The sequence below is a fragment of the Cydia splendana genome, chromosome 21 (genome assembly GCF_910591565.1).
Source record: "Cydia splendana chromosome 21, ilCydSple1.2, whole genome shotgun sequence".
In the NCBI taxonomy this organism is placed as follows: Eukaryota; Metazoa; Arthropoda; class Insecta; order Lepidoptera; family Tortricidae; genus Cydia; species Cydia splendana.
The window spans coordinates 12,125,380-12,149,707 of NC_085980.1; the positions used below are offsets into that span (position 1 = coordinate 12,125,380).

Below are 24,328 nucleotides of genomic sequence, written 5' to 3' on the forward strand. Positions count from 1 at the left end.
ATATAAGGATATTCATAAAGAAATATACCTTCTATAATACCGATTATTAATCTTCAAAATACATTTTATTTATTAATATAGAATTCACCAAAATCGTCATAAAAAAGATATCATGAATATATTTTGTTCAGTTTTATGTTATTAACCTAAATGTATATTTTTTATCTGAATTTTAAAACCCAACCAAACATAAAAGGTATCGAGATAGGTAGGCACATATAGCGAAAAACTAATTTAATATAAATTATTCGAAACACTTTGCTGTTTACTATAAAATAAATATATGGGCCTATGTAATCGTGTGAACATCAGTTAATCCAAACATTAAAGACGCTTTTGAATGCCTCTTAACTAACAACCGTGTCAAATGTGTATGTCAAAGCTTTTGTATAAAGGGTCATTATCAAACTTGCCACCTCCATCCCTAAGCACTCCCTTCTACAGACTAACACAAACAATTTTCCATTTCGCTACACACTCGCACATCGGTACAGACTAACGGTTGGAACACACCGGCGGTGAGCGGCGGCATTGCTCTAAAGCGGCATACAAACTCCAAGCGTCCCATTCGTAGTTCAACCGTTGTGCACTCACCCTAGCCCTCGATCTTAGAGGCACAATTCTTTTTGCCATACGGCCTATAAATACGCGAGGCGCTTTATGTTCTTAAACAGTCTTTTTTTACCAACCGCACCGCGTGGATCTAACACAATGTTTGCAAAAGTGGTTGTTGTTGCGGCGGTCCTCGCGGTGGCGCGATCAGCACCTAGAGAAGACATGGGATTGAAGAGTATGCTGAGGATATATGAAGAATGCCAACGGACTGACGGGATTGTTCCTTGCTTAAAAAAGAAGGCCATATTGTTCTTCGATCGAGTGGCTAGGATGGAAGCTATTCCAGTTATAGATGGGATTGAGGTTATAAAATCTTCGGAGCCTGAAGCAGCGCCTATAAGTGAAAAGGATATTGAAGCAACGCTGCCGAGGAATCTTCAGGATAAGGATGAGACTCTTTCAGAGATGCTGTGGGACAGGATTGCGTCCTTCGCCAATTCAAGGACCATTCAGCTGTCCCTCCCCAAAATGACAGGAGAGGAGTTGAATAGGGGCGTCGAAGAAGGTAAATATTTAACTTATTTTGATTCTTAAATGGGATGTCTGCCTTTCTCGATAACCAAGGAGAAGATAATTTTTAATATCCTTAATAATTTTATATCAAAAACTATCGAACAACAATGCATTTCACATCCAAACATTATGATTTATGGTCCTTAACTTTCGTGAATAGGCGAAACATATTCTTATTATTTTTGTCTTGTATATATATCGCTTTTTGCATTAACAAACCTGCTTTATTAATTTTATTATTTAAATATTTCTTTTAACTATCTTATTCGGCAATGCCCCCATTATACACCAAAACAATACATAACAGAACAGTAAGCAACAACTTCATCCTAGTTCCAATCACACAGATAATCAATAAACATAAGGAATTAAAATAAAAAAGTGTGTAATCATCTTCATTAATAAACAATGAGATAACCAAACGCATCCAACCGAACAACAACACAAGACAAGTGATAAAACTTAAATTATCGTGTTACATGATTGACACGTGGCGAATAGTTAACGTATTAATGATAACCAATGTTTTGCATGTAATCAATGGACAGGTTACCATACCATAATCATTCACTAGTAACAATCGTATTGAATATATTTACATAAGTACTTTAAAGTTCAATGACCTGAACTTATCTTAAATAAACAACCACCAGTTTAATTTAGACTAGTATTATGGAGAACGGAGTGCAATGTTAATAAATAATTTATTTATAACTGATTTTCTTGTCAAACAAACACCTTATAAGTACCTAACGTAGCTTTAAGGTCATAAAGTCAGAATCTTCATAACAATATTTTCTTACCACTTTTTAAATACACTATAAATATCAAATATCAATCACTAAATATTTGTTTGTTTACACAATCACGCATAATGATTCCGAAAAATTATAATCGTATATTACACACACATATATATATATATATGTGTAAATTATAATCGTATATTACCTGCCTATGAAGCCGATGGTCCCGGGTTCGAATCCTGGTAAGGGCATTTATTTGTATGATGATACAGATATTTGTTCCTGAGTCATGGGTGTTTTCTATGTATTTAAGTATTTATATATTATATATATCGTTGTCTGAGTACCCACAACACAAGCCTTCTTGAGCTTACCGTGGGGCTTAGTCAATTTGTGTAAAAATGTCCTATAATATTTATTTATTTATTTATATATATATCATATCATATATATATATCATCAACCTGTTATTGATCGTGATTTCTATAACTTTACTGTAGCATAATTGTAGTAACTTTAATAAGGTACAAAACTTTAACGTCATAATGATATAGTGTATAGATAGGTACAAGGCTTTAAATTATCTACATGTAGCCAAGTATTGCACTATTATTTAAAATACAAAAGAAAATCACTTTTCCAACGCACTGTCGTCTAAATAATAGGCCTATTTAAATAAATGTCTAATGGAAACCTCAAATGACATGATAGAAAAGTGGCGTGGTCAGTGCGTCCATTTGGGGCTATTGTGGCTGTTTATGTCGCTTAACGTGTATAATGACAGTCATAAAAGACATAAATGACACTTGAAAGTGGGAAACTTCAGCAACTCAAAGAAATATGACACTTTACAGCGGGAAATCTTAGTAACTCCGAAAAATAAAATGCTTCGGACCATGCATTCAATTATTTAAAAAATCATAAAATACAATAGTTTAGGTCATAAATTCATAATGTATATTTAATAAATCGGAACAAGTCAAAAAGAAGGATTGTAATACAGGCAAGCTTGCACGCAAAATTGTTTTTTCTAGCATTTCATATAAAAATTTCTTAATGACTACTGTTTGAGAGTTTGACAAGCTGATTTATTTTGTCATGTTTACTTCCACTGGATAACAGAGACAAATCTATTTAATGACTCCTAACTCGCTAAGCGCCACTTACACTATCCCACTAACCCGGGGTTAACCGGTTAAACCGTTAACCAAGTGTCCAATTGTACTAGTAACCATGGTAAATCCAGGTTTAACCGGTTAACCCCGGGTTAATGAATGGTGCAAGTCATACAGCCTTTTGAGCTGGAAATAAATAAAACACCCAATAATTACTTACATTATGCTTTGTCAGTCTGGGGAATTTGTTTGTAAACAATAATGACAAAAGTTAAAGTCCATTTTACTCTACCGATAGAATAATACGCATAAAATCTACTATTATGATATATGAATACTACCTATATCTATACTATCCTATAAAACATTTATGACACTATCAACGCTAAAAACAATCTGCATCACTTTTCTCACGCAGTGTTTATTTTTATTACATACCGTGAAAAAGTTACATAAAACTCAACTCAGAATCACTCAATCACGCAATAACTTCAAGACAAAGTCTATTAAAAATTATCAATGATCCGAAACTGAGGGAAAGTTCGTAATATTCACATAAAGCACTTACAATGAAGATCACGAAATCGTGAATGAATTAATGAATGAATAGTAAAACTTCTTTAAATGCTTTCATTCATGAATTCAAATTTTAATATCTTCACCACTTGTGCTTTAATGTTCGTATTATATATCTGTAATACGAACATTAAAACAGAGAAGTAAGGGCATTTCATAATCCGGATAAGAATTGTTGATGGAGTCGCCCTTGCCGGATACGGCAAGGAAGGAAGAGGGGGATATATCTGTATATTGCAGATTCACTTTTCACCTCTTTAACATGCTTGTATGATCGATATTAAACTTTCGTGAGACATGTTTTAAATTGTTTATACGACAACGGTTTCACTCACTTGAATTTTTAGTCGCTATTGGCGACATGTTTCGGGCCCGTCGGGGGTCCTTCAGTGCACGAGTTGCAGCCGCCGCGAGCACTCGAGCCTGAGGAAGGACCCCCGACGGGCCCGAAACATGTCGCCAATAGCGACTAAAAATTCAAGTGAGTGAAAGCGTTGTCGTATAAACAATGCTTGTATGACGGTAATAAATTAATTTTATGTCTTTGCTTGATCACATATGTCACACCATGTCAATTGCAAATGGCTACTCAATTTCATCTATCTCCAAGCAGACCGTGTGCCCGATTCGAACTTTATGATACGTCAGTTAATAGATCTAGATACGATATGCATTAGATATTATTATGTCAGTGTCAAATGTGACGTTTCTTCAAACATCGTATCTAGCCATCGTATCTTCCATATCGTATCTAGATTTATTAACTTTTTTTTTTTTTTTTTTATATATGTATGGTATTTTATTGTACAATATTATTATTTAATGGGGAGGAACTAATTTATTAAATAACAAAACTTATACAAACTATTATTAAAATTATGTATAAACTAAATAAATTAAAACTAAAACTAATAAAATAAATAAATAAAACTTACCCACCTACCTTAGGTCCCCCAGATCTGTCCCCTGCGGAAGGGTGCCCATAAGGCTGGCTACATTCCCACGCTGAATAGCTATGCCTATTCTTTGGCCTAGGAATGAGCCAGCCCTAGGGTCACCCGTGGTTTCCAATAGTCTTTTTTTTAGGCCCTTAAAAAGATTTATTAACTGACGTGTGTTTTTATTTGCGATCGTCGAGGTATAGCGAAATAAGGAAATTGGAATACGACTATTAGTAACATCGTCCGTATACTTAAGCCTAAAAAACATAAGACATAAGTACCACTTAACTATAATTAAGTAAATTTATCATCATTTTCAATATATCCGGCTTATTATTATTGTATAATAAGGAAGGAAAATTTTGCAATTGCTAATACTAACGATATTTACAGTCCCCATCAGATATATCGGAGCGGCCGACGTGTAAAAAATATCTGAACACGCACTCAAGCGCCTTGACAATAGAGTCGTGTTCAGATATTTATGAGCACCTTGGCCGCTCCGATATATTTGATGGCGACTGTACCGATCTGGGGTTTTCCTAGTGTGATAGCATACGATAATTTACCTGTAATTATAAATGCTAGTAAATGTCGTTATGAAAACTGTTCATTTGTTTAACAATATACTACACACATGTATAATTTGTTTGTGTGACAGTTGGCGTTTGTAATAATTATGTGATATTAAGTAGTAGAACACGAAAGACAATTTAACTAATGTAGCACTTATTTTAACACTTACGAGTACATTTTGCTTCGCGTGCTATCCATACGTTCTCTTTTGGTGATGACTCGGAGGAGTTTTTCGACAATACGACATTTTTACCTATTTATATACACAGATTTTGAAAAAACAAGCACATCTTAGTGTAAAATAAATGTTAATTTCATTTGAAACATATTTTTTTCCTGGTTGCTGAAGTAATAAAATTTTGTTAATTTAGGTTTTAATTTGATTGACTTAGTCAATAACATCCGGCAGACCGACCTAGGGGGTTCTTGTTACCCCGTCGAGTTAATTTGCACTTTCATTTCATCATATCATGCCATTACGATATAATGAATATCCCAAAGAGAAATCGAAATCTACGTAAACTTAAGGTAGTTTGCGTTTAAGATAATCCTTCTTATCATCTGTGGAGTTGTGGACAACTAAACTTGGTCACCTATCAACTTAGTCTTAACAAATAACATGGACAAACTATACCTTTAAAATGTCCTATGACCTAACAACTAAGGCAGGGAGGGGGGATCTATGGAACCAGTCTTAATTTACTCTTTGATTAGTGGAAAGGCTACTTGAAAGTTATAAGTCCAGTCACATAATAAGTAATAGTATTATCATACAGAACCACGCACCGCCCCGCCCCGACTCGCATTACCTCGCCCCGCGACTGGCCGCGAAATGAATCTGGCGGACTTCTGGCGTCCTGTCAGTAAAGCGACTTACCCACACATACACAATGACGAGATATCGATAATAACAGTAAAATTACAAACATTGTACCTTAAAAATCACTCAGACCCTTGATATGACAATCACTGTCGCGGTCACCCATCCATTGTTTGACCGAAGCTAATATTGCTTCTTCATGTTCTTCAACCAAACGTTTTCCCGGCCTAGCACCAGGGTCCGCTTTCCTGCTCAATCTTCTCCAGTTTGCCCGGTCTTCGGCATCCTCAGGTGTGAGATTGTTCTCTTCCATGCTAACGTATCTAACGTAACGTGTTCATAGCTAATATTGCTTAATTTGCATAATAAATAATGTGAAACATGCAGGAGCTCACAGTGACTTGCTACTATGTTTATTTGATCGACTACAAGACGTCCTGGACAAAAGTCTCCTCTAGAGATATAGGGATCTTTAGACGTCGTACGCTGTCCTCATCCGACTGTTCCATGTTATCTAGACCAACAGGCGTATGATGGATAGTTATCCATGTGATAAAATACCCGTCACTGTATAACATTGCGCGATGGAAAGAGACAACCTCTTGATGTAACAACTACGAGCATCCGATGTCTAACATGATATCATGTATTTTTCAGGACGAGGCAAGATGAAGAAGATGATGGGGATGATGGCGATGGGTTTCGCGATGAAGATGGCCGCCATGGTTCCGCTGGCTATTGCTGGACTCTTTATCTTGGCTGGCAAGGCCCTCATAGTCTCAAAGGTATGAATATTGACAACATATAACCCATCCATATCTCTCTCTCTTCAATCGGTCCCTCATTGCTGAGGATCGTGACTCCGTTTGATTCCGTCAACTAGTTGTCTCCATCGGTCCCGTTCTGTAGCTTGGTGGAGTGCGTCGCTGAGATTTTTAGTTCCTCCGCTATTTGGTCTTACCATCGTTTGGGACTTCTAGGCCTTTTTCCCTCGATTTTACCGGTCACCGCAAGGCGTTCCAAATTACTGTTACCATCCTTATACACTTACTTATATACGGTGAAATTTAAACCGCCAGTCATACTCTGCGTAGTGACTTTATAGGTCATACTGAACAACTTTTATTAAGGGACCAATGCAGAAATTGCGAAAAAAATTTTGGATGTTTCATAAATGGAATAATTAGCTGAAATGTATGAAACAGCCAAATTTTTTCGCGATTTCGTTCGGACATAATCTCCCATTTCTGTCTTATGCCACTTTTTAAATGGTGTGCTTACAAAGAACTTAAGGAAATTTATGAATATATGAATTCTATTATATTCTTAAAATTTTGTAAAAAAACGTATATAATTTGAAAAATCAGTTGAAAACTAGGCCAGTAGATTATCTTCTGACGACCATGATGGTTCTGTTAACTGTTATAAGACATTTTAGTAAGAAAGAAGATGAGTAGAAAAATACTATTATTTTTGCTGAGCATTCTTTAAAAATATTAAACAGTTGTAATGACTGAATCTCACAAAATTTTACATGCAAATATCGCAATGAATGGTACTAATATTTGAATAAACACTATTTCTTAGTTGTAATTTTGTAGTTTATTCAAAGTTAACAACGCTTAACCACCATTTAACATATAAAACATCACTTAAATCGCAAGTAACTTGCAAATTGACCGGTATAAAGCAATTAAGACGCAGTAGTCAGCGTTTTCGAGTAATTTAAGCAATTTTTAATGGCGATGATGCTTCCATAACTCCGCTATTACCGGCTTTCACAAAATTGACAATGCATGAGTTCTCATGGTGGTCAAAGATGATACTGGCGCTAATTTTTGACTTTCTATTTTGTGAACATCACAATTTAACCCTGTAATTTGTGGGAACATAATGTCCAATAGATTCACAGAGTATGAACTTATCTGCTTAACATTTAGTGTCATAACTTTTTCATATATTTTATTGATACATTTATCAGGATTAATATCCGAACGATATCCAGAGTCATCTAGGTATTGCTTTCGGTTACTAATACATCTATGCCAAAGATATATTTTTAAGAATATTTTTTTTAGATTTCATTTTAGAGCAGTAAATCTTAAAATAAAGTGTTATTTATTAAATAAACTAAGAGGAAGATTAAATTAGGTTATAATATTACATTAGATCAGTTAATTTATATCAGCAATAGGTAGCTATGTAGGTATATCTTTATTTTTGCTCAAAAAACGTAGTACACTAACCTTCAACTAACATTTCAATACTATCTTGATAACATATTCATTAGGCAAGTAACTCAGAAGATAAAAAGATAGTACAAAAGACATCAACGCACTCCTTATTCATTAAATAGTAGCGCGTTGATGTCTTTTGTTCTATCTTTTGGCTACACGTGATTGGTCGAATTCATTACAGTTGACTAAAGCATTTCGTTTATCAAGAAAACTAATTAGGAAGATTAATTTAGATCATAATATTAGATCAGTTAATTTATATCAGCAATTAAATAGGTAGCTATGTCGGTATATCTTTATTTTTTCTCAAAAAACGTAGTACACTAACCTTCAACTAACATTTCAATACTATCTTGATAACATATTCATCGCAGAGAAAACGAGATAATTAGAAAAAAGCATAATTGGCTTCTAATTTCATTGTTAATACATTTTCCTAGCCTTCACCTATTGTGTGGTTATGGTTCACAAAGTTGGCGTGGGAATCATATCATTAGGTCTGCTATGAGATCTCTTGATTAATGTCACGATAGTCTGCGAACGAGTGAAATCGGCCCTTTTAACCGACGAAAAACAAAAGATAATCCGACACATGTATTTTTTAAACTAAGGTTTTTGTTTTCGCTTTAAAGTGTTGAATTGAAATTGTGTTCCATTTTAAATACGCTTGTTACACGTTCCTCATTTGTTTTTTACGCGTTCAGAATGACCGAGTGACACATACGTACATCACTACACCTTATAAAAAAAAGTTTCCCGCCGCGTCTGTCTGTTTGTGTGTATGTTCGCGATAAACTCAAAAACTGCTGAATAGATTTTTATGATTTTTTCACCTATCACTAGAGTAATTCTTGAGGAAGGTTTGGATGTAAAATTTGTTAAGGTTTTGTGTAACCGTGCGAAGCCGGGGCGGGTCGCTAGTACGGAATAAAACTGACTAAATAATTCGCTGACACGTTTATTTACATTTTTAATTAACCTAATCACCTTTCATGTATTTATCAAACATGAAAGCAACCGTTAAAGTGTTCAAATATGACTGACACTTACTAAATACACAAAAAAACTCAAGAGCTTTTGAGTTTCATAAACTTTAAATGTTATTATAACTTTCTATAACTGCCAACACAAGTAACAGTAAGGCACGATCATAATAAAAGGTCTAATTTATACTTTTACGACGAATAATAGCGTATTATAATGGTCATTTATGTATGTTATGTGAGATAATTAGGGTTCCACGTTATCGCAGCATTTTCCATCTTAACCATAGAAATTTCCTTTCCCCTTTTATTTTTATAATTAGCCGTCATTATTTTATGATTACTCTTGGTTTTATTACGTTTGACATCGTTTTCATTCTCTACGTTACTCATAGTATCTTTTAGGATCTTAAATTGTTTAATTGAAAGATGAAGATATCATATCCGAGAATAGTTTTACTCGATGCTAATAAAATATAATCGCGTTTTCATAATAATATTACTTTTGTGCAGAAATTATTTCAAATAAGCTAATCAATGATATAAATATTTATTTAACTGAAAAGATACAGGCCAAAATGAAGTTCAATATTGCTAAAAAACTTTTTTGCGGTATTTTACTGTTATGAACTTACATAAGATTACAGTTCCTTAAATAAGATTTAATGCTCATATTCGTTGTTTAGTGTTTACATTTATCATTCTTATAAATAAACTGTTCGACATACTTCGCTTCTCAACAATGTAGCCAGTACTTGCCAGGTAAGTACAAGTTTAGGTGCACTTGACACAGATGACAATGACAGTGCCGTTGGCGCGAGTTTTGTATTATACCTCTTAAACTGCGGTTTAAGTCAATGATCAGTACAGTTAGTATAAAAAAATAAACTTACCAAAAAAAACTTTTCTTTAACCTAAACAATTAAACGAATTAGGTAAAACTCAGAAGATAAAAAGATAGTACAAAAGACATCAACGCACTCCTTATTCATTAAATAGTAGCGCGTTGATGTCTTTTGTTCTATATTTTGGCGACACGTGATTGGTCGAATACATTACAGTTGACTAAAGCGTTTCGTAACAAGTCATTAATGTCATTATAGTTGAGTCGGGAGCCCATAGTGAAATGTACGCAATTATACTTTGGTGTATGAAGTCTTAATTCAACTATTAAATTCGACGAGTAGAAAAAATATATTTGTCCTTTTTATAGATTCAATATATTTGTTATTCTGACGCTACGATTGTTAGAAATATCTCATTACAGGTACAGCCGGCTTTCTGGTTTAATTCTGGAACGCTTAAGTCACGACACGGCTTAGCCCACTTGGTACTCGTAATGTTCTAGGAAACTGAATTAAATGAGAGAGAAAGTAAAATCTTATTAAAATGTTGCATATTAAAAATATAAAATATTTTTAAATCAAATCAAAAATCGTTTATTATCAGGCAATTAAGTCTCATAGACACATACTTTACAGACTAAAATAATATAAAATTGTTATAAACTTAAAAACTAAAAAACATTTTAAAATCATTTTTGCAGACCAAGAAAAATATTGACATCGATACACCGTAAAACCTTAGTTAGCTATACGTAATATAATGTTTATTACAACCACCGAAGCGGAATATAACACCTTACCAATTAGTATGGAACTAACAAAAACTTATTCTGAAGCGAACCATATCTTTCATATCAAATTCAACCGTTTTCTGGCACACATTTACAAGTAAGCCGACTAAATACCGCTTTAGCTACCATTTTCATTTGAGTTTATCTGGATAACCTAGATCCGGAGTGCATTTTGATGCATTGATAGTATTGAATTATGGTGCATTCGAGCACGAGCGTAGCGGGTAGCGGAAATCTAGATGGCGATAAACTTTTTAAATATGAAAGTGTTTAGACATTAAACCTAAATGCAACGAACGATCTTCTATTTCTTTCCATCCCGTTACCCCCTGTTTGGGTGTAGGGCTCGAATCTTTTTCTTCCACTGACTCCGGTCTCCGGTTGCCTCCCTGTCACACTTACCTACGAATTTACAAGTGCAACAGGGAGGCAACACGTCGAACGTGGTTCGTGGTAGGCCCACTGGGCAGCTTGGCAACGTGCGATATATCGGGTAATTATGTATACAATAGTCTACCCTAATGATAAGCGGCAAGACTTTACTCCGACATAATACCGACATTATACGTACAATTATATGATATAACATTACCATTCATAAACAATTATGAGAAAAATACTTCAAGTTAATTTTAAAGACTATACAATTCTAAAATTGCATATTTATTTGTTTTTAAAATATGCGTTGCGCTTTTAACGTACACTCATTACTTTTACCAATACATAGATCTAGCTAAACATTTAAAATTCCCAGTTATTTTATAATTTTATTTATAATCTTACTTCTTAATAACACCAAATAATAGGTATCTACTTAATTAGTATAATCTCTTTCTTTTTTAAGTTCTCTAATAATTCCAAATTGTATTTTGAATCTTCATTTTGATAAATCAAAATTGCATTTGTCTTGCCAAGTTTTGGTGTATGGTCGATGTTAGTACTGCGCTTACTTTTGCCGCTCTGCTACTTCCTTGGCCCAATCCTGCAAAAGTATGCAAACACAAAATGTGTTAAATGCACAGATAAGAAACGCGTTCTCAATGATCTCGGCACTCATTCATCGCAACAGTTTACACGATGCAAAAACTGTCAACAATAATGAGAATCTAATCGTCGGTGAGAAGAGTTTTTACTCATTCAGTCAAGGTCATTGTCATCAGTGTGGTGTGCCATAAGTCTGGTTTTGATTTATACCGGATTGTGGGAAAATGTGTAAAGAAATGAAGAATTGAATGAAGTTGTTTATTGATTGTTGGTAGGGATAATTAAGAGATGTATAACGATGCGATATGATGATATATAACTGAACGTATTTTGGTTGGAATACGTATATACATTATAAAAAGGTATTGCTAGGATATCGTCTACAAACTTTAACTAGGCTCTTTTATTTAAAAGAGCATCCCACTATCCAGACATTGAGGTAATGCATTTTAACGGTGCCGAATCAATTTGCATAGGTTATAAATGAGTATTTGTTATCATAGGTACTACCTAATATTTCACTTCTGATCAGGAATGATCAGTTAACTGTCTCAGCGATAGAGGACGGAGGATGCTGATGTGTAGGTTGGCTGATGATGTGGATGTAGGTAGTGAAACATTTCTACAGCCTGGAAAATATAAGTATGTTCTAAGTAGTTTCTGGAAAGTGATAGGAGTAGTTTATTAATGTCTGCTTCAATCCAAATAAATCAAACACAAAATTGTTGATTGCATTGTGTCTACTAAAACAATTTTAAAAAGTAAAGCTCATTGCCTTCTGGTTAGATAGTTAGTTTAGTTCTCCAAAATACTATCTCGCCCATTTTTTTGAACTTACGTTTTTAACTACGCTTATATTCTAGGCACAAAAAAAGGAATACGGCATGGTATTCTTGAGGATGACAGTAAGATGAGATTTATTATCCGGTCTTCAGTAAAACGTGCTGGATAGTAGTAAATTGTGTTAACTAGAGCAACCAAGTGAAACATATATTTCAATATAATTACTGAATTAAATAGACTATACAGATAATATCGTCACTTGTAATATGAATTAATGTAACCGCCAAAATTACGAAATTGAGTTAAGTATACAGTTCGACTGCAAATTTCATTATCTGTCGATTACTGCTATTAAAATTTCGATACCTTGAAAAAAAAGTCGATTACGTTAACCAAAATCAGACCGTTTTTTTAATTTTAGCGACTTTGAATTAATGTATGACACATTTTTTATAAATAACTTACTATAGGGTAACGTAACGACAAGTTTTTTTAGTTTCGCATTGACTAGTATGAGGTACTGTCCAAAGTTGAAAAATTTAATTAATGTAAGAGTCATCTGTTTATAGATATGACTCTTACGTTACTCATTTTGACTCTTACGCTAAATTGATTTACCTAGATCAGACAAGTTTCAAACTTTAAAACGAGATTACATACTTCTATTGTAAAAAAAACCCAAGCTACAAGTGTACAAGTGTACCTGACTATTGAGAAAAGGCTTCGGCGGAGAACATTTATATTTCAATGTAGCTTCTAGCAAGTTTTTTTCATGATTGAAACAAAAATGAAACTAAAATTATAGTTTATCTTAACTTTAATTATTAATTTAAGAGACTAATGAGTACATAAATCACCTCGAAGAAAAAAAAGCATGCTACAAACCAGCTGAAATACATCGTAATATGTTATATGTATAACGATAACTCGACAGTGATGGCTAGTTTCGATCTTCAGAAAGTTCTGAATACCCCACATGGCCAGAGTATGCTGCTATACTACAGCAGAAAGTATGCTGTTTACAATTTAACTGTGTATGAATCCAATACACAGAATATATTCTGTTGCGAAATTGGGACCTGTTTATATAAATATCTCCTTGACGTTGTCAAAAAAGGAACAAAATATGTAATTATTTATTGAGATTCTTTCGCGAGAACGCAAAAAATTTACAATCAGTGCAATTAAACTATCTCCTACCGGGGCACACATATATGCCGGTGGATTCGATGCATAGTGTTATAGAACGTGAGGTTCGAAAACTCAGTGTGTGGAGCCCAGTACAATGGCCTACTTTCATGCTTACAGCACGCAAGACACCACGGCCTTATGTTGTAAATACCTTGGACCACGCAGACTTCATAAACAGGGAGATTATAGCCGATCAAGTATTTACTTCAGAAACGACTTCAAATCCAAATTTTAGACTCATAGACATCAGAATCGCAACAATAAAAAAAAAAAACTTTAACGAATTTTGCTAATTAAGTACACAATGAAGGACGACGGTGATACTTTCAAAATAACATTGGATCTAGGGACAGCAAAAATAGGAAAAGGAAAGAGGAGGAAGGGAAAAGGTCAATCCAATGAACGGGTCGTAACGAATAATGCATTGAGTGGTGCTCTGCAAAACCTTTATGAACAGGGATTGCCAATTTCCACAAGAAAATACAAGGACCTAAAAAAACTCTGTGACGACGAGGTCATACCGAAACAATGTGTAAGTACAAGATTATTTACAGCTGCCTTTATGTCGACAAAATTGATTATTTGGACGACATAATACAAGATAAAGATCCAACTAATGATGTTGAAAAAACAGACCAAAGGGGGGAAATTGATGAATGTGACGAAAAAATAATACAAAGGGAAACATAAAAAAGGGAAGGGATAAGAAAGCGAAGAAAGGGGAAGCTGAAGATGCAGCAAAAGCATCAGATGCTGTAAAAAAGAGGAAAGGAAAAGCAAAGCAAGGAAAAGGAGTAAAGAGAAGTAGAAAGTAGGAAAGTAAAATTAAGTGTTTTTGCTGATCTCATAAATTTTATTGGTTTGTAAGGATTAATTCTATTTTCTTTTAAAATTACAGAACATTAAAGAGATTTAATATGTTTAATTTGTTTTAAGACAGAGGTTTCAATTATTAAAACTGTTTCGTACTTAAAAACCAGTTTTATTCATTTCATGACTTACCAAACCGAAGAAACTATTATACTTTAGACCTTATTACTAGAGAATAAGTTTGAAAATGCTATAATTAGTTTCTTGTAACGTAACTCCAAATTTTGAAAACTGTGTCACTTACGTTAATTATTCGTATCTTTCCGTGACATACCATAAACAGTTCTTAATTTTTTTTACTAAACCCTAATGTAACTCCTATTATAAAAAAAAAAAATAACGTAAACGCCATGCTATTTTCTAAACTGTAGTAGCAGCCTTTTTAATACCTCATTTAGTTTAAAGATCTCACAATATCAAAATAATTGCTATAAACACGATTTCAATAACATTTGTACATAAAAAGTTACACCACTTTTTCTAATTTGCATATTAGTTTTTGGCTTCTGCCGAAAAATCGTCATTTGGCGGTTACGTTAATTCATATTACAAGTGACGATATACGCCCTGTTAAATACACGATCTTGGCATTTTAATGATGAGTGCATTAATGTACATTTTTTCATTTAATGACGTGAAGTTATATCTATATACTATATCGAATTATTAATTATAGTAAGGTTTAAATATTTCTTGTCGCCCGACATGTCGGAAACGACTGTCAGACCAAGCGGCCAGAGGGCATTTTTTTAGAATACTAAATTATTGTGAACGAAAGTCAAAGCATTTATAGCATCATCGAATAAATCAAATGTTAAAGCAATCGTAGCGGCTGTGGATAAAAACTTGATGACTGATATAATAATTATCGTGATCCTGCCGAAGGTCAAGTTGAAAATACAGTCAATTAAAACGGCTGTGCAATCATATCATGTAACTGGTCAATTTCAACATAAAGTAGATAGTTTATAATCTTTTCTCTCTTCTATTAGTTCTGTCTGAATTTTAATGGCTCCTCTACACGATGGGCCAGCGCCGGCCACTCCAAGGGACGCATTTATGCGTTAGAGGGAGCAAGTGATATTGCTATCTCATTCTACCGCATGGCTGCGTCACTTGGAGTGGCCGGCGCTGGCCCATTGTGTAGAGGCGCCATAACAGTTTTGTATGAAATGCGCTAAGCAATAAAATAAAATTCTAATTCATAATAATTATTATCGGTGTTAAAAATAAAACCACTTACATTCAATCCAGGCTACAGACTATGTCACATAGAAGTAATTTACAAAAAAACATTAGTCAGAATAAATAAATTATATTATATAGCTGATCACGATTTAACATTGTAATAAACGTAAAATAAGGTTGGTTTAACGGAAAACTATACATATAATGAATTCGGCAAACAGCATACTTAACTAACTAACCTATTCATACTTTTTTGCATTGACAGTCCACATAATGGTCACTTAACTGGTATGGCCCTTAACACCCACGACGCACTTTTATTCAATTAAGCAACTTCGAGTGAAAGTCAATCATAATACAGATAATTATGGATGATTGACGTGAGTTATTGTTATTCTTATATTTTAGGCATCTATCAATGTCTGGCCAAGAGCTGTCATCGGGGTGATGACCTTTACTTTCGCCGTAATGCGATTAAAAGGGTATGTTTGACCTGGAGCTTAGAAAATGTTTTCGTATAGGTTTTTTGTTAGTTGTGGGTTCTCTTTGAACTTATAAAAATCTATGTGTCGAGGCAACGCTTTCATTACTTATAAGTACTTATTTAGTTGTATCATTTTAACTCTTTTTTATTTTATTTTGTGGAACTAATTATATTTCTTATTACTGGAAACATGAATAAATATAAGAAAGTGTATTCAACTACCGGCCGACCAAAAATTATTTAGTGTACTTCAAGAAGGACAAAATTATAATATAAGGTGGTGGTACTAGTGCTCGACATGCTAATGCCCAATAGATGACACCTTGCTGTCACCTCTATTAACAATGACTTAACTTTCAAGATGACATGTAGGTACTGGGACAGCGTCGAGCACCAGTACCACCACCTATATCATTTTTATCAGATTACCTGCTTACAAAAGGATTGAAAGATAATAAAAATAAAGAAAAAACAAGATGAAAATAGAGAAATACCACTTCTCATTTTCTCCTTACTACAAACTCGGAAATAGAAATAGATAGTATCACAACATAGTCGCTAGCACAATCATTCCGAGGCAGAAATGTGGACCCAGTCCTTTAGTAGGTCGTCGCCATTATATCTAACTATGTGTACTTGTTAGTAATGGCGCTGTTTAACTTTCTACCAAGGTTTTAGGATATATGGGTTATGGCATTTATAACAGTGGGGTGTTTACATACTTGCTACTATGTAGGTAACTTTTCACTATAATAAGCCAAGGCATATTTAGAGATAAATGAGTTTTTTAAGAAAAACTCGATGAATTGGCATTTTTGTCATAGACGTGTTATCGTAAAAATCATTATTTTTATGGTAGTTACTTTTATTTACGTGGCTCCATACTTTCTGAATCATGTTTTAACATACGTCTGAGTTACCCTTTTTCTCTTCTACGCTTCTTAATCCTGAATATCAGTATAAATTACACTTCAAAGTAGTAGTAGTAGTTTCTTCGCCTACTGAAATATTAGAGCAAACTCGTGTGGCGATGGAACTTAAAACAAACCTAGATTAATTTTATCATCACTACGATCCCACTGCTTGGCACTGGTCTACTTTCGTTGTACAAGAAAGTTTGAGCTGTAGCCCTCATGCTCGCCCACGGATTAGGGCTTAGAGAATATAACCATACGGAGTGGTCATTAACAGGCCTTCCCCTCTGTCGAAAATAGGCGGCCAATGGTCAACCACATGTCAACCACATGTATGGACTGACGTTTATCTTACATGGCTATTTTTACGTTACGTGTAGTACATTTGATGTGCCCCTCCCCCGCAAAAAACGGCAGACTATTTTGTACCGAAAATTATAGACATGGCGTCTCCGTTTGGTTATATCCTCTAAGGATTAGGGATTTCAAAAACAGTTCTTAATTAGAAGCGCTGGTAACTGAGAGATAAGACGTCCGAAATCAGACCCGAAGGTGGTTTGTTCAAACCCCGGTTAGTAATCAATTCCTCGGGACTTCTCCTTCTTTCTCGCATTATCCCGGCATTTTGCCACGGCTCATGGGAGCCTGGGGTCCGCTTGACAACTAATCCCAAGAATTAACGTAGGCACTTTTTACGAAAGCGACTGCCATCTGACCTTCCAACCCAGAGGGGAAACTAGGCCTTATTAAGATTAGTCCGGTTTCCTTCAATCAATCAATTCGTCGGGACTTAGGTATGTACAAAATACTTATGACTTGATATTTACCAGGGGGGCTAGCCAAGATGGAAATCGTACATCGACAAACGCCCAACGGAAAAAAAATATCGGAATGACAGATGCTACGAAAATTCATGTGACTATAGGGACCGTGCGCGTTGGAGGGTCTGCCATCTTGTGGCCTGAATCGGAAAATAATATGCACATGTACATTGCCAAAGCAAGTGCTAGCATCTACCGTTCTCGTCGGTACGTTTCCTTATGCATAGTAGGTTCTGCCATTTTGTGGGCTACATCGGAAGCATAAGCGGCACATTTACAACTCGGGCAAAAAATCTGACGGCCGGCTCCTATGCTGCCCCTTAAGGGGCCCACTGATTATCAGTTCGCCGCACGGTATCGGCCTGTCAGTTGTTCGGAACTGTCAAAAATTTGTTCTAACCGACAGGCCGATACCGTCCGGCGATCTGATAATCAGTGGGCCCCTTTATAGTTCATGCACGGGGCCTATTTCCAAACTTAAGTTTCGTTTGGCGTTTTCTACCAACAATGTCATTTTGGCCTGTTGATGTTTTGTTAAAGAGAAAAAATGTGAGAAAACCAGCATACATCTGCGAAGCAATTCAAAGGTGCGTGTGAATTTGCAGCATCATAATAATATAACTACCATAAACAACCGCTCTCACAGTTATATTAAGCGTGATGTATAAAACTCTACGATAATCGTGACACCATACTTATAATATATTTATTAGGGAATAAAACGCTCAATCGCTGTAACATACACACAGGCCATATACGTAACGTGCAGAGCTTATATTTATATGTTATGTTATATTGTTATTTTGTTGTTAGAACAGAAACATTCCCCAGAATTTTGACGTTGAAAGTCAAGATGGTGGATTGCTGTTTTATTTTATTTTTGTTTGATTTATTGCGCATTAATGAATCAGAAATATTAGCGCAGAAAATGAAAATTGTCTATCATCCAAATAGGTACCTATAATATGTTATGTCGTAACTCATTAACCTCCACTCTGTATATGATTTTAAGGATCCTGACCGAATTTTTCGTCATCTTTTTGCATTTATTCCTCAAAAACTTTTCCGCCCTAAAGTATACGTACAGAACAACAGAACTGAGGTTTGAACCTACGATTTTGGTCTAGGTACCATACACAATACACATATAAAAAGTAAAGCCAGGAATTTTAAAATTATTGTTTGATTCAAGAATTGCAAGATTCACCTAACATTCTCATACAATATCACTTTCCCTGTGACCTCTCAACCTGCGCTTCGTGATCCAGGCGCGCTTTCTAGACCTCAGCCTTGTGAGGTCGTATGAGGTCACATCCTACGAGATCTTCGTGTGGATTTCTATTGTGACTTTGAAGGGTCTACCTATTAAATTACTAAGTATAATATATGTTACTGTAAAAGCCCGAATCATTTTATACACGGTGGTTAAAAGGTTTTGGGGTTACACTTAGCAACTTTTACTATGGGACCAACCCCGAAATCGGGAAAATAAATTTAACCTCCCATATAAAATGGAGCAGCCAAAATGTAAGAAACAGCCAAATTTTTCTTTCGCGATTTCGGGGTTGATCCCATAGTAAAAGTTGCTCAGTATAATCCCAAAATCTCTCTGGCAACGGGAATGCAGTTATTTTTAGCCACCATGTATAAATATGTATAAGCTTTAAGGGGCCCACTGATTAACAGTCTGCCGGACGGTATCGGCCTGTCAGTTGTTCGGAACTGTCAAAATTTTGTTCTAACTGACAGGCCAATACCGTCCGGCGGACTGTTAATCAGTGGGCCCCTTTATAAATTCGTGTCGCAAACAATGCAACAATCCCATGGATAAAATCATTACGAAATCTAAGGTATGACCAAACAATGCGTTCAATTAATCCTTATACCTAATACTTAAGGTTTAGATTTGATCATATTACTGGTATTTTAATGTTTATCTTTTGGCCTTCGATGGTCGATTTTTGCTCAATTGGTTTCGCTTACGTTCTAATAACAAAAAGTGTTGCTATTGTAGAAAAAAATATTGTTTTTAGTTATTTTTGGAATAAATACCTACTTATATCAAACAGCTTAGAACAAACCTCACCTAAACCTAAGCGTTGTAATTTAAAAATAACCCTTTAAGACGAAACTAGATCGTACGAAACCGACTTTTCATAAAAAGGTCGTTCCCATTTTTCTCTCTGGATATTGATATTATGGAAAATATTTTAACTTTAACACAATTTGATGCATATTAACCACAACTATGCCCCTTCGTTTGATTTATTTTTATTTTACCCTACTTTTTGCTAGATATTCGTTTAATATGTCACAGTTTTGACGATTTGTTAGACAATTTTCACAAAAGCATATTTTCCGAGTAGCGAATTTTACACATCGCATTTTATCACGATGACAAATTTCATTAACTGTCTTTTTTAATGCAGCGATTTTTCATGTAGCGTTTTTCAATGCTCGTATATTTTACCAGTTGATCATTATAATAATATGACAAGCAAATATTTCCAGTACCTTTTTTTTCGAAAGTTTAATTGCCATACTGATTTTTTTTGTATTAGTAAAGAGTCTAACGTACGAAACTTTCTTTTCAAAAAATATTTCCTATACAACTTAACTAGACGGAGCCCCGCTACGCGGGGCTCCTATTTCTGGGCGGTTTGCCCTTCGGGCATCTGAAGCTACCTAACGAACCTAACCTACCTATTGATTTAGTTTAGTGTGACGTTCGTGAAAATAGTACACTTTGAGGGGAAAAGCCTAGGTAGATACTGGAAATATTTGCTTGTGATATAATGATCAACTGGTAAAATATACGAGCATTGAAAAACGCTACATGAAAAATCGCTGCATTAAAAAATACGATTAATCAAATTTGCGATCGTGATAAAATGCGATGTGAAAATTCGCTACTCGGAAAATATGCTTTTGTGAAAATTGTCTAACAAATCGTTTTGACCTAACTTGAGCCACTTTTATGGGAGCCCTTTATTTCTATTAAGGCCTAGAATTAGAAATAATTATATCATATCACAAGTCGAAGTTTAAATATATTATAATGGGGTCCCTTTGTTTGACATAATTATTGAAAGTCATAATGTAATGATTGTCAGTTTATCATTAGTCATAATTCTGAAATCGATAACTTTCCAGGACTTACGTAGGGTTATCCTATAGATAGGTTAGGTTAGGTTTGTTTTGTGGCAATCCTGAAAAGTTACGCGTTTCTGAGAATAACCAAATTATGACTAACGTAAATGTGGACAAACAATACATTATTGACTTAAAACTTTATGGGAAACAATGGAGACCCTATTATAATATGTATAACCATTATAGGTACTAGAATTTATAACATTAAGAAACAAAATAAACTTAACACACAAAGCATAGAACTTCCTTATTTTGGCAGTCTCAAGTTAATATTTCATTAAAACTGCTGCAAAAAAATAAACTAGGCGATTCTCGTCACATCGTTGGCAACACTACATTGAAATTCGAGGCACATTCTCAAGCAACCAGACAGAACTGGGTACACGGGTGTCCCCCAGAGAGGTCCTGTCAGAACCGCTTCTGGCCTCCCCTGCCCTGCGCCCCGCTTTATGCTAGTGCTAGCTAGTGCTTTAAATAATATCTAGTGTTCACACTTAACTTATCAGAAAATAAACATTAAGCCATAGTTTTATGTGAAATTTGAGTGTTGCAATATGAGTTTATAAATGTTAGTCGTAGTTCAGTTTGAATAGATAAACGAAGAGATGCAGTAGTGAAATAAAATAAGTTTCATTGTCTATTCAAGTAAATCTCGTGCGGCATTTGTTTTCATCAAAGCCTTAAGAGATTTACTTATATAGATTGTGAAAATATCAACATAGTTTTGGTAAATGAGTTTGGTTTGATACGGTGCTTCGAAATTGAGAAGTGATTTATTTTTATTAAGGTTCTTACGTTAAGTTCACCTGTTTTTTTAATCCCCGACGTAATAGGTTATTATAAGTTTAACTGATGTGTGTGGGTCTGTGGAACCGTAGCTCTTACATAAACGGATGTGCCGATTTGGATGCGGATTTTTTTACTTGAAAGCAGGTATTCTAGTGGAGGTTTTCATCATATAATCGGTTAATCCGTCTCATTGCGTTGGAGCTTTTTAAACATTTTAATTTCATTTGGTAACAAAATCGCTCACCGTAACCTATGAAAGTTTGTAATGAAGATAAACGCGCAAAACTTGACGCAGATGGCACTGCAATCGTTTAAAAAATAAAGTCTTTCAGATATTCCAAATCCAAACTTAAACCATAGACTATACATATACAGACTGTGGTTCCATGACAGCCGAAATCGTTTATTATCTGTGGGATTTAAATACCATTCCAGATATTACTCGTATACATACTTTGACAAAATACATGATACAGATGTAGTGCATAGTTGTTTTCCATCGTATTTTCTCGGAAACGTTCGTATTTGTCATACTACTTCAGTCAACCTCAGCACTTTTTATACCGAGACTTACTGAAATAGCAAGACACGTTCGTACGATTCCGTGAAAATACGATGGAAAATAATTACGCACCATGGTATAATAATATACTCCGCCTGGTACTCCATTCCCGTCTTTTCTAGGTCACCTAACTGACACGGGCTTACGTCATCATGCGACAGCGCTATATGATAATATGCGATAGCGCTATATATAGCGGCCATGTTGTTGTGACGTACCCCCGTGTCACTCTGGGAATGGAAGACCATGTTTTATTAGACTATGTTACGCACTACGTACCTATGTATTAAGGCGACTCTAGCTTAACACGAGGTTGTCGCATTAAAGTTTAAACATGTACAAACGGCAGTACTCTTAACTGTCCATGGAGCTTATGCTTTTCGTAATTAGGTTTACAAACGGTCAGTTAACAGTGTGGGCGATGATACACTTCACCCTTACAATTTTTGACATGATACCAGGCGTGGCTCACTCTGCGATTTCGTCGCTTTGCTACAGGTAGCTAAAAGTACATCCGTTCCACACCAATTTTGGTGGCTAGCCATAAGCCGCGCGTGGCGCTGTCGCCACCTAGCGGGTATATCTGTCCTGATCGTTACAGACGCGTTTTGTTAGAGTGAGTCTTCTCTAGTACTATTATTTATTCTGTGATGATCGAAACGTAACCATTAACGTTTGCTGTTACTTTTTCTGTTCTCGTGTTCCCTCTTCCAAGTGCCTGAATAAAACCACGACAAATATCTGACCAAGTGTATTTTTCTTTCCAGATCGCCCTTCTCCTCTCAGGCATCATAGCTCTCAAGAAGATCATAGCACAGAAGAACAGCGGCGGTGGCGGCCATGACAGTGGCTGGTCTTCGGGTGGCAGCAGCGGCGGGTGGGACCGTCGCTCCTATAACGATGTCTCAGAACTCGCGTACTCTGCCTACAAGAAAGATTAAACCTTATTACTGACACATCTAAGTCTAATTTCTAATGTCACCTCAGTTTTGTTTAGTTTTAATTTATGGATAAAGCCGTACGTCTCAGAATTTGCCGGCGTACAAGATTAAATCTTATCACTATCACATCTAAGTCTAATTTCTAATGTCACCTCATTTTTGCTTAGTTTTAATTTTTTAATTTCAAGCCACGATCTGTAAGCAAACCTGGCTTATACTTTTTTTTTAATTTTGCAAGTCATGTGGTTCATCTGTTTTAAGTTCGTGATATTTTTTTTATTTTTTATACCCACCTTTTGAAACATGTGACTTGTTTTGTTGTATTTATTGTTTTCTTAATTTTAAAAGTTGGGTACTAATAGGTACTAATTAGAATTGTCCTTTTTAAAGGACAATTTGGAAGTACTTTATATTTAAAGGTGTATTTTTAATGTACTTATTTATTTTAGACTTAAGGTTCGACTGCTCTGTGCCGGAATACTCATTTTATAATTTATTTTTAATTTGTGTCATATGTAAAATTATGATTTATTTTGATTTACTGTATATATTGAAATGATGTATTTGAGTAATTTTATTATTTTTATTTATTTATTTTACATAGTTAATTTACTTGAAACTCACTTTATTACAACTAGCCCTTAGTAATTAAAACTATTTATGGATGTCTGTTATATGGAAAATTGTTTGATTTTTCTAATAAAATGGTGAAAATTAAGTGGTGTTTTTGCTTTTCTGGTTATAAAATATACATTCACCTATCCAGTGAAAAATTAAAAAATAATAATTACATAGAGGCATTTATTTCAGACTTAAGGTTAAGCAAAATGCATAATACATATTCTATAATTCGAGCATCATTTTGAAAGAGTTTAACCAAATTATTATGG

The 24,328-nt window shown here is 34.8% G+C and overlaps 1 protein-coding gene across 1 annotated transcript; it reads left to right on the forward strand.

Annotated features, from left to right (window-relative positions):
* Positions 1-390: 390 nt before the first annotated feature.
* LOC134801049 (uncharacterized) lies at positions 391-24,066 on the forward strand. The gene is made up of 3 exons (XM_063773576.1): positions 391-1,120; positions 6,560-6,687; positions 23,265-24,066. The coding sequence occupies exons 1-3, from the start codon at positions 661-663 to the stop codon at positions 23,436-23,438; spliced, it is 762 nt and encodes a 253-aa protein (XP_063629646.1). The 5' UTR covers positions 391-660; the 3' UTR covers positions 23,439-24,066.
* Positions 24,067-24,328: the final 262 nt, after the last annotated feature.